Source organism: Palaemon carinicauda, chromosome 29, assembly GCF_036898095.1.
Source record: "Palaemon carinicauda isolate YSFRI2023 chromosome 29, ASM3689809v2, whole genome shotgun sequence".
Lineage (NCBI taxonomy): Eukaryota > Metazoa > Arthropoda > Malacostraca > Decapoda > Palaemonidae > Palaemon > Palaemon carinicauda.
This window is the reverse complement of record NC_090753.1, coordinates 78,818,396-78,831,304: the sequence shown is the minus strand read 5'-3', so window position 1 is coordinate 78,831,304 and position 12,909 is coordinate 78,818,396. Positions and strand designations below refer to the sequence as shown.

Genomic DNA, 12,909 nt, shown 5'->3' with positions numbered 1-12,909 from the left:
AACATCAACATATGCTTGATGGTATACAAGGACCTACGCCGGATTAATTTTAATCACTACAATGTTTATTTGTAACATATGGTGTTAAAAAACAATACCACTTGTTTATCTACGTACACTTAACTATAATTAATTCTGTTTACTGATTATTCTTGTAAATACTCCAAAGGTAATAAATATCAAGCTTACAAATAAATCTCCATATTTTCAGGTAGGCTTTCCCTACTGATGAAGTCTAATTAACAAGTGAGCTATGCAATGAATACGCTCTCTATTCCAATCCCTACCATAGAAACTATATCATTGTGGATTTGTCCTCAGAAATTAAACTCAGGCAAAATAAATCAAGAGTAAATATAATAATCAAATATCAACACTTACGCCAAAGGTGGTGTGGTAGTGCCATTTGTGATAGTTGCTGACTGAGAGTTGATCTGGGATAGCCATTCCTCCCCTCTTGACCAGCCGCCTTCTGTTTGAGTGCTAATAATAGCGCTCGTCTCCTGACCATTTATGGCGGGACCAACCCATGGAATCTCTTCTCTGATTGGATCAACAGATGGCAACAATACTGAAACAAACAACGTGAGCTTGAAAAAAATATATATATAAATTTGTAGAAAAGCTCAAGCCCTTAGCTAGATTTCTAAACTGTAATCCCACATGGATGGCCCTACAGTCAAGTTAAGACAGGTAGATTAGCAGGCATCCAAAGAGAACAAGTGAAAAACAAACCCAAAAAGCAATGCAACTAGGAGGCAGAGATAATGCTGCCAAGAACCTTTGATACATACATACATACATACATATACCAAGGCACTTCCCCCAATTTTGGGGGGTAGCCGACATCAACAAATGGGAAAAAAAAAAAAAATAATAATAATAAAAGGGGACCTTCTCCTCTCTACGTTCCCCCCAGCCTGACAAGGGACTCAACCGAGTTCAGCTGGTACTGCTAGGGTGCCACAGCCCACCCTCCCCCATTATCCACCACAGATGAAGCTTCATAACGCTGAATCCCCTATTGCTGCTGCCTCCGCGGTCATCTATGGCACCGGAAGAAGCAGCAGGGCCTACCAGAACTGCGTCACAATCGCTCGCCATTCATTCCTATTCCTAGCACGCTCTCTTGCCTCTCTCACATCTATCCTCCTATCACCCAGAGCTTTCTTCACTCCATCCATCCACCCAAACCTTGGCCTTCCTCTTGTACTTCTCCCATCAACTCTTGCATTCATCACCTTCTTTAGCAGACAGCCATTTTCCATTCTCTCAACATGGCCAAACCACCTCAACACATTCATATCCACTCAAGCTGCTAACTCATTTCTTACACCGGTTTTCACCCTCACCACTTTCTTCCTCACCCTATCTACTCGAGATACACCAGCCATACTCCTTAGACATTTCATCTCAAACACATTCAATTTCTGTCTCTCCGTCACTTTCATTCCCCACAACTCCAATTCATACATCACAGTTGGTACAATCACTTTCTCATATAGAACTCTCTTTACATTCATGCCCAACCCTCTAATTTTTACTACTCCCTTAATTGCCCCAACACTTTGAAACCTTCATTCACTCTCTCACGTACATCTGCTTCCACTCCACCATTTTCTGCAACAACAGACCCCAAGTACTTAAACTGATCCACCTCCTCAAGTAACTCTCCATTCAACATGACATTCAACCTTGCACCACCTTCCCTTCTCGTACATTTCATAACCTTACTCTTACCCACATTAACTCTCAACTTCCTTCTCTCACACACCCTTCCAAATTCTGTCACTAATCGGCCAAGCTTCTCTTCCGTGTTTGCAACCAGTATAGTATCATCCGCAAACAACAAATGATTTACCTCCCATTCATGGTCATTCTCGTCTACCAGTTTTAATCCTCGTCCAATCACTCGAGCATTCACCTCTCTTACCACTCCATCAACATACAAGTTAAAACATCCATGGCAACATTACACATCCCTGTCTCAGCCCCACTCTCATCGTAAACCAATCGCTCACTTCATTTCCTATTCTAACACATGCTTTACAACCTTTGTAGAAACTTTTCACTGCTTGCAACAACCTTCCACCAATTCCATATAACCTCATCACATTCCACATCGCCTTCCTATCAACTGTATCATACGCTTTCTCCAGATCCATAAACGCAACATACACCTCCTTACCTTTTGCTAAATATTTCTCGCATATCTGCCTAACTGTAAAAATCTGATTCTTACATCCCCTACCTCTTCTAAAACCACCCTGTACTTCTAAGATTCATTCTCAGTTTTATCCTTAATCCTATTAATCAGTACTCTACCAAACACTTTTCCAACCCCACTCAACAAAACTAATACCCCTTGAATTACAATGAAATCCTATAATCTAAAAAATTCCAACCTATGGATGGATCCGATACAAAATATTTAGCATAATGCTTTTAAGTATAAAATAAATTTTTTTTAAACCAATTCATATATTTCCTAACTATACTGTAAGACCCGAGCCCTTTAATGTATGGTAGGTGGTAATCTGTCTCAGAGGACCTCCCCCACCCAGCTTTCAGCTCCCTGATGCTGCCCCATTGCCCCATTGCCCCATGGCAGGCCTCCTCCCAATCCCAGCAGTTTGTATGACGGGAATACAGACTTCAGCATCCCCTCCTTCCCTCCCTTCCTTCCTCTACCCAAGTTCAACTGGACAGGGTGAGGAGGAAAGTGCAAAACTTTTTCCAGGCCATTCTTAGCATAAGAAGGGACTGGAGGTACAGATCTGATCCTGGAGGTCACAGAAATCTTCTTCAGTGCCAACTTCAGGGAAGCAATGAGGTTCATTGCTCTTGACATAGTTGCCTTTGAAGGGCCGGGACTCAAAGGTAACTGATCAATGGATCAGGGAGTTCTGGCTAGCCTTCCTCCTCCTGTAGGAACAGGGCTGCAGTCTCTAACAATGGTACATCCTGTAGATGTAGTGCCTTCCACTGTCCCACCTATCCCGACTAAGCAGGAGGCTTCAGCATCCTTTTTCTTCAGAACCCAGTTACCCATTAGTTAGCTGACTGGTGCACATATGTGGGCACAGCCTTGGTGCTCGACGGGATAAAGTTGGTATACTTCATCAGCTCAGGAGTTGCTAAATCCTGGATCATGGCAAAATATGTGGCTGCACCTGACAAGAGGTCAATTCATAATGCTGTTTGGAGGCTGTGGGTCAATCAGTGGAGGAGAAGAATCTGCATCCTCGGGTGCATAGAACTTTCATTGTCAAGAGAGCATAGAAGGCCGGTTCTTTAGAAAGGAAGTCTGGACACAAGCTCAGGAGAATTTTTCTTCTTAGTGTATGCGTGTAGCGCACCAAGATAGTACCCATAAGAAGAAGAAGGAACGACAGTGTGATGGCCTGACTCCTACGAGGCTCAGATGCTCCTTACCCTAGTACCCTCCAAAGCTGGCAAAGCCTTCATCATCAGATGAGTGAATATGAGAGCATGTGACCAGGTGACCTGTGGGCTCATTGAGTAGAAGCCTGTAACGAGAATAAATGGTCAACGATCACCCATAAACAAGTTTGTACAAGCATTCAGAGCAGTCCTGTGACATCACTTAACTCAACTCATACCGTGGACGCATTAGAAGGTCTTAGTACATGGAAAAGTATTGCCGCGTGGAGGGACCTAGTCATCTTGATCAGTCTTGGTGCATAAAATGATCTCGGTGCATGGAGTTCTCTCAATATGCAGACCAAGAGCTATGAGCAGGTGGTGACAGGTGCCCTGTGATCACTGGAAGAGTAAGCGTGAGGAGTCCTTTCGCAAGGAGACCAATTACCTTGTGACAAATCACAAACTGATGGTGTATGTGAAGAGCAGGTATGAAGACCAGGAGCATGGAGACTGGGAATGTGGTGACCGTGCTCATGGAGACCGGTCTCAGTGATGGTGCCAAGATTGTCTGTCGACGCCATCGGGCTCATAATACTCGTATGAGGGAAGACCTGCTGACCATATTCTTAATCGCTATACTTTTGCTGAACAGTTGTCTTCCTAAGTGACCTTGGTTTTTCTCTGGAACTCTTGGAAGAAACAGGGAAGAGAGCAACATCAATCATCTCGACTGACAGTGCAGGTGCTCAGACCCGAGCAAAGCCGAGGACTGGTAGCATAAGTTGGAACACCTGTACCTCATACCGATCCACCTTCCTGGGATGGCTTGGCGTTTGGTACCGCACCGCTCCTCTCAAGCATATTAAAGGGGAGGTTGGTCAAAGTCTCACAAGACTTTGGTCGAACAGTCTTTCGTGCCAACTACTACTTCGGCAACAGAAAGAGATGTCGAAGATACAAAAGTACAACAGGAGTTCGGAGGGAGCGTATGTTTCTTCCCCCTTATACAGACTTCAGGGTTATTGAGAATTTCATGGTCAGCAACAATGATAATGCAGCAGAAGAGGATTCAGGACATTCGCCAACAGCAGGTAAGGACTCTTGATGATCGTTACTCCAACTACCTCCTCTACAGGTTGATGAGCAGATAAGAGAGCACAGCAGGGGAAGTTCTCAAAGTCCTGGCATTAGCTAATACCTTCAGAAGCTTCTCTGCTGACGTTACATCATCAATTCCTAGGGAAGGCCACAACTTCCGCAGGTCCAAATCCTTACACACGTCGTCTGTCAGTATAAAAGAGGGTAAACTTTGAATGAGAGACAGAGGAATGTTACCTTCATTACGGGAAAGTGATACTTCTGATTTCCCTGACCGAAGGCCAAATTTTGTGCTGGTACCTCTCCCCTACTCCTTCCAAATTCTTCCAGAAGACCCAACCCTAAAGAAAACAAAAACAAAGGGTTGAGAAGCAGGAGAGAAGAAGCAGCTAAAGAGTTTCTTCGACAATACGAAGCCAAAGAATCTTTCTGTGCCTTCCTCTTCTGATTCTTCTTGCCAAACTCTATCCATTGTATATGATGTCATGACTTGCACTCATCACAAGGGGATGATTATGAGTAGTCATGCCCCTAGCAAAAAGTACAATGATGACGAGAATCCACAGAGTTTGCTCATAAAACTGGTGCAGCCAGGATCACAAGTTTATGAGGCCACAAAGTAGTAAGTTTGTACTGCGCCGCAGTCAAAATAAAAGTAAGTGCTCAGTTCCTAATCTATTGGGAGGTGCCTACCCTTCACCAACCAGTAGCTACACCCACCTTGAAAAGATTTAACCACCTTTTTCAACTTTACTAAAATGATACTCCTATCAAAAGAGGATGAGCAAGTGTGCTTGTCTTCCATTATCCTGGCTACTAATAATGTGTAAATATGGTAAAACCTTTGACAGTATTTTATCGTAGATGGAAAAATACCCAACAAACAAACTATGTTGTTACAATCTTTTCACTTTAAAATGTTCTCATTATCGACTTATTAGAAACTTTCTAGGAAAATTCTTAAACTAGACAATACTTAATCAGTGTATGGTTCTTTTACTCTGTAATATATAATGCAATGACTAAAGAAATGATGCTTGATATCTATATATACTGCAGTTTCTCATATTCTGATATTTAAATCAGCTGAAGGTCTAAAGCAATATACTTTATCTAACTAGCACCTCAAGCCCATTGCTACCTTCCCATTTAAAGGGGGGGGGGGGGGGGGGGAAACTATCACAGTATTTTACAAATTCTCATTGATTGCAATTACCCAAAAATCTTCATATCCATACAATCCATGCCTTAATCAAAAGGATAATGACTACTATCTTACAAGTTCTATCTATCTTTACTTTCAAGGACCTGACCTAAAATGTTAACCCTTTAACCCCCAAAGGACGTACTGGTACGTTTCACAAAACCCATCCCTTTACCCCCATGGACGTACCGGTAAGTCCTTGCAAAAAAATGCTATAAAATTTATTTTTCATATTTTTGATAATTTTTTGAAAAAAATTCAGGCATTTTCCAAGAGAATGAGACCAACCTGACCTCTCTATGACAAAAATTAAGGCTGTTAGAGCAATTTAAAAAAAATATACTGCAAAATGTGCTGGGAAAAAAATAACCCCCAGGGGGTTAAGGGTTGGAAATTTCCAAAGAGCCTGGGGGTAAAAGGGTTAACTGAATTTAATAAACAAACATAATAAAATGAACTTGAATACACATTAACTAAAAGTAAAAGTATAACTAACTTCAATAATCATAAATCTCCATCAAATTGAAGAAATTGCGAATTTTATTCCTTTAAACTCAGAATAAGTGATTTATCAATTAGCATAAAAATCTTTTAATATCATCCAAAAAAAATAGAAGGCAAAATCTTACCTCCTTGAGATATTGGTTGTATCACTTGATGACTAGTAACCTCAGTGCTCGCTACATTAGTGTAGCTTGTCGCAACTGCTGTCGTAAACGAGTTTGGTATCGGCGAACTGTTCTCTGGCGACGCGGCAAACGGATCAGAGAAGTTGGAGAGGAGAGACAACCCAGCTGAAAGTTCTTGACACATAGCAGATACAGCATCTCCAGTTTTGTTCTCTACCATCGGTGATATCTCGGGTATTGGAGTCACTGAAATTAATAAATACATTATTCAATACAGTCCTTACAATGTAATGCTATGCTGAAAATGCTCAGCGAAAACTTGTTTACCAGAACAATATGAGAAAACTTGTTTACCAGAACAATATGAGAAAACTTGTTTACCAGAACAACATGAGAAAACTTGTTTACCAGAACAATACGACAAACCTTGCAAAAAGGCATATTCTACTTACACTGCAGCTCATCTCATATTACACACAAATTTGTTACACCAAAATAGCATCTTGCAAAATTCCAAAGAATCATTTTTGGTTACAGAAGTTCAAACAACAACCGTGTTCTAAGGAGTTTACAGTACAGCGAAGAAAATATTAATTCTTTTAAGATATAAAGAAGTTTAGATAGTTTAAATAGATAAATATACTGTTCAGTAATTCAATCCTCTCTATAGGATTCACCATATTTTTGTTAAAAATCTGATTACTCAAACTTTTTACATTTGTGATTTAATTACTTATAGAGGCTACATAGCTATTTTACAATCAAGAACAAAAATTCATATGCATAAACAGAGCGTAAATTATAGCTCTGTACAAAATAAAGAACAATAAAGATATTAGGGCCAAAGATGAAAAAGCAGACCCTGCGACGAGAGGAGATGAATGAAATATTAACAATTTTCTTTAAAGAAATTTCCGTTTCAATCATGTTTATGAGGATACCTCTCTACTCATTAGATTATTCAACTGTTGATTTCCAAATGAAAATTATATTTCATCTTCATGGAAAGGTTTGTTAAAACATTATGGTAGCGCAATTTATTGTATCTTTGTAAAAACTACTACGATTAAATTTAAATCAAAGAAAGATACAAAAAATCTTTATTACTCTGGTCGTTTTAATCAACTAAACTTACTCCTCCAATATTACAAATGATGAACACGAAATGCAGTATACAGTATACCCAGAAACCCAAATAATTCTTTAAGTTATGGTTATGAAAAAAAAGATAAAAGCCTAGATCAGACTTGTATCAAAATGTATTGTAAAACTACTTAAAAACTTTTTCTGAACATAAATACAGTAATGAGAAAAGATGTATAACCCAAAAAGCATATAAGAAATAAATAAGTGTCAAATTGTAGATGTGACTGGTAATAAACGATGAACGTTATCAAAACGGTAAATGATGGATGAAAATACCGAGATATAATAGATGCTAAAGCAATCATTTCCTCCATAAACACTGCAATAATACCACTTCCCTAATGGATCTCATCAATTTATTAACTTCTTTCACTATGACCTGGCTTAGGTAGAAAGTGAAGAGAGAAGTGAAGGTCATTAACAATAAGACATGGCAATACGAGGCTTAGTTCACAACACTTATGAGGCTCACAATGTATAACTCACAAAAGCTTAACACAGTGGTATTTTGATGCAAAATCCAGAGTAAAATCTTGCATCCATGATGGGGGAGAGAAATAAATATAAACTTAAAAGGGAATGACAAACAATAAACCAAGATCACTCTAACTTACAAGGTTACAGAAAAAAATGTGAGACAGCAAAGGCATTGTGCAAACAAAGGAGGATTATTACGTACAACACCAGCAATAGTGGAGAGACAGTAAAGCTGGTCGAACACAGAATGACTCCACTACATAGCAATAATGAACCAACATTCAAGGGACTAAAGCATGCAAAGAACCCTAAATAAGAAAATCTCAAAACAGATTTGAGCTTCAAGGCCTAATAACTGAAAACTTTCATGTATTTACACTCCGTTGATGGAAAAATAAAAACTCAATTGGTGGAAAAATAAAAAATCAAAGTCGGATGTTTAAAGAAAAGCCAACCACGGCACTTCATGGTAAGCAAGGTAAATTACATTCTAATGACAACAGTTTGCAGAGGAATGGAATAATTTTTTATCGGTAATTTCTATTGTGGTTATTTTCAACAATCAAAGAAATTACATTTAGGATTGAAATAGTATAAAGTAATCTCCTTGATGCATTAACCTTTCTTCCAAATTTTTATTTACCTTCATCCTCATGCAAAAGGGATCAAGATAGGCATCATAGTTTAAATCTAACTTGAATAATTGAAAAAAAAAAAAACATTGATCACAGAAGCTGAGAAAAATCAAAACTTAGATGATGTTCACAGCAGAAACAAACGTCAAATGACACAACTTAAGAAATAATAGCCTTGTTTTTTGCTCCAGCTTGAGGCCCACAGAGACACTCATCCAAATCATTTACTCTAGATGGAGCCTAAGAGCCCCGATCTGGAAAAAGTTTGCTGAGTTACCCAAATAAGCAGTTTGTTCCAATTCAAAATGGCATAGAATTTTATGAAATTTGGATCACGTGCAATTTCTGACAGCAGCTAGGCCTGCAGAACATACGTAGAAAATCAGACTAGGTCCCATCCAAACAAGTCCAATGTATAGGAATGAGGTTTACTGACAAGTCAACACAGAGTGTTTGTTTTCCATCAACCAGAATCCAAAATGCATCTGCAGGAACCTCTAGCAACAGCAAAGTTCTCAAAGCCAGACTACAGCCACTTCTTGATAGGCAAACCATCTCCATTGGTGAAGTGGACTCTCATGCAATTGCCTTAAGGTGGTTCCCTAAAATCAGGTCTCATAGCACTAGTAAGCAGCAATTCTCCTCAGACTATTTCTGTCACTCCCTCAGTATAAGTTTCTCTCATCTCAAAGGTCATTAGCAATGGGATTCCTGGCACCACTTTAGCTCCAGAGAAATATCTCTCTAGCTTAGGAATCCTATGTTTTGCATTGAGAAGCTACCAATAAGAAAAATTACAGACTAATAAGAAAAATTACAAACTGTTAACAAGAAACAGGAAGTTGGTTGGCTGTAAATGGGGAACAGTATATCTTAACCCTGTAAGAGCAATGTTCCTGGATCTCCAAATGTTTACCAAGGCAGTCATAGGAGTTTGGAACTAGTTGCCTACTGATGTGCTCCACAACTGTCACATGCAACTGCTTATACCTCCTTTCAATCAGACAAGGCACATTCCACCAGTTCAGAATCTCTAGCCTCTCTGAAAAGTCATGTATAGCCTGTCTGTGGTAAAAACAGCATTATTTTAATCTTTTATCAATTATGAGATCTACTACAGATCTCCATTAACCTGGAAGAGGTTCCATGCATATGATAAAGTTTCACACTCCAGAAGGTGTCCTGCCAGTTTATATCCAGAGAGCATCCAAAAATGAGGACAGTTGCTGCTGCAGCCAAGTCCCATTTTCTGCAAGCTTGACACTTTCTCTACCTGCTATTTGGACAGGTTCCTTCATGGATATGACAGACAAATTATGGTGTCTGCATATTATTTTATAATACATTTCCCTACAAAACCATACATCATTACAAAACCTATCTTCTTTATATCAGCTCCAAACTACACAATACATAAAGGAAAGTAATTGCTACTGTTTAATGATGTGTATTACTACACACACAGATCTACTTCTCACAATTTTAAAAACTTCCAAATTTGAATGTGTGAGTACAATCATCCATGATTTGGCCTTGATCTGATTGGAGGGTATGTGAAAAACATATGACTGTTTGGATGAAAAAGTGTTATAAAATGGTAGAGCTTTTAAAAGATAATCTCTTATTTAAACGAAATCCACGATCTCCCAATTTGCATGTTTTATTAATGAATATCATCAGGTCTCTCGTCCAGAAATAGATTTTTCCTTCATCAAAATCCCTTTTCTGGGCTGCTCCTTCTATGGCACTCTGAACAAGCGACCCTGAAATTACAAGCGATTTACTTCCTTTATTGCATTCTTTTGCAATAGATCGTTTTCATATAAGACTAGCTCTTCCGTTGGATGTTGATGAAAACTGGTTGGTGGAGGGGGCTGCTATAAAGGATCCATTCAGCTTTATGAGTGTAATTAGGCAGTTTGCTGGTTTTTCATTACTGGTGTACATTTACTTTACTCTTTTGAAACAATTCCTCAAAACTTCTGGTTATATCAATCATGCATTCATAGATTTTGTAACACCACAATTTTATTCATAGTTTTATAAGAATAACTGTGTCAAACCATCATTATTATTATTATTACTTGCTAAGCTACACCCCTAGTTGGAAAAGCAGGATGCTATAAGCCCAGGGGGCCCAACAGGGAAAATAGCCCAGTGAGGAAAGCAAAAAGTGAAAAATAAAATATTTTAAGAAGTGACATCATTAAAATAAATATCTCCTAAATAAACTATATAAACTTTAACAAAACAAGTGGAAGAGAAATTAGATAGAATAGTATGCCTGAGTGTACCCTCAAGCCCGAGAACTCTAACCCAAGACAGTGGAAGACCATGGTAGAGAGGCTATGGCACTACCCAAGACTAGAGAACAATGGTTTGATTTTGGAGAGCTCCTTTCCATAGCTAAAGAGTCTCTCCTACCCTTACAAAGAGGAAAGTAGCATCTGGAGAATTACAGTGCAGTAAGAAGAATTATTTGGTAATCTCAATGTTGTCAGGTGTATGAGGACAGAGGAGAATATATAAAGAATAGGCCCACGCTTTTACAGTTGGCGGGAAAGGCATATCATTATCAATAACAACCTTACTTGAATGGTGTTAGGGATTAACCAAGTTATTTTTTTATATTGATTAGTTCTTTCTTTAATTCAATCTGGATTGTCATAATTTATGCTTTTCATACTAACTTCAGCCTTACAACCAATCAGAATCCTGCCAATTCCATATATCCCCCTTTAACTGATTGTTCTTACTTCCTTTTCTTTACTTGCCCCAACTACTGTATCTCAATTTTTGTTTCCATGGGGAAGTACCAATTACAATAGGATGCGTAGCAAACTATACACACTAAAGATTCTTTGCAGTTACTTTTAACTCTTACTGCACTGCTTTATACCTATTAATTTTTATATGTTCTTCCTCATTTTCTTTCTAGTTCAACTTTAATCAAGTTACTCTGCTCTCATTTTCAGCCTTCGTGAACAGCATTCACTGAACAACCCCTTTATTTCTTATTATGGGGAAAAGCACTGGTAGTCTTCAATAAAAAGTGTACAATGAATTCTCTAGCTTTAACTAGTCTGACCTCATCAGCCGAACACACTACTCTTCATTTAATCGTGTAAATGCATTTAGTAAACTGCTAACTAGCAGCACTTCAGCCAGTCTACCAACAAATCACTCTGCCTTTTATGTCTGGCACAAGGCTGAGTGATACAAGTAGACCTAGGCCTGGTGGTAATTTAGGAAGAAAGAGTACAGAAGAGTAGATAGTATTAATCTCAAGTCCAACTCCATAAAGGTTATTAAAGTTGACTTAAGATGATGATGGATGGCAGTTTTTCCCGCTGCCTTCTTATCTTTCCCCGATCTAATCCGCAATGAAGTGCTCAAAATAACTTCACATGTAGCTTTGAACTCCTACTCAGTGATGCTAATTTTTCAACTTTTGTCAATTTTTTTTTAAATCCTAAATTCTCTAGGGCAAGGCATTCAACAACTGAATGTTGGTACCTTTCTAAGGAGTGTTTTTAAAAAGGCTATTAAAAATACCAATCCTGTGTTATGTCCTGCTTTTGAATGCAAGCTTTGTTATTGATATTTACCTAGTCTTCATAACCATTACAATGCTTTATTATATGTATAAACAGCAGAAGAACTGGAACAAACAATTACATTGTCTAATATATTTTTACCGCACATTGAAAGGAAATTATGTGTAAGAAGCTATCCAAAAAATATGAAAGCATTCCATTCCACATTATAATGATTTTAGGTCAATTCAACAAGACCATTGATCTGCAGACTTGGCAAGAGAATTTACTTTCAAGCCAGGGATGAAAAGGGGGTCGAACATTACGGTTTGGGAAGTAAGAATGTTATTTCAAAAGAAATATTAGAGAGGAGCTTTAAAATTTAAAAGATCCACAAAATACAGCTTGGGGTTTAATATATACCAAAGAGAATCTTTACTATTATTTCTAGACTGTCGCATAAGGCAGATTGTCAACAGTACCTCAGTATAGATCATCATACAGTAGATTATCATCATGCAACTGTACATACTGGTAAATGGTAAACATTACCATTGTACTGTACATTAACCCTTTTACCCCAAGGCTTTTTGGAAATTTCCAACCCTTAACCCCCAAGGGGTTATTTTTTCCCCAGCACATTTTGCAGTATATTTTTTTTAAATTGCTCTAACAGCCTTAATTTTTGTCATAGAGAGGTCAGGTTGGTCTCATTCTCTTGGAAAATGCCTGAATTTAAAAAAAAAAATATCAAAAATATGAAAAAAAATATTTTTATAGCATTTTTTTGCAAGGAC

General features: G+C 38.3%; 1 protein-coding gene across 1 annotated transcript in view; it reads right to left on the bottom strand.

Moving 5' to 3' along the window:
- Nucleotides 1-12,909, bottom strand: part of LOC137622282 (protein numb-like) — a gene marked incomplete at its 5' end in the record, with an annotated part of 41,047 nt that overhangs the window by 9,741 nt on the left and 18,397 nt on the right. Inside the window, 2 exon segments of the mRNA XM_068352839.1 lie at nt 382-571; nt 6,319-6,564. Coding sequence (XP_068208940.1) covers nt 382-571; nt 6,319-6,564 — 436 coding nt within the window.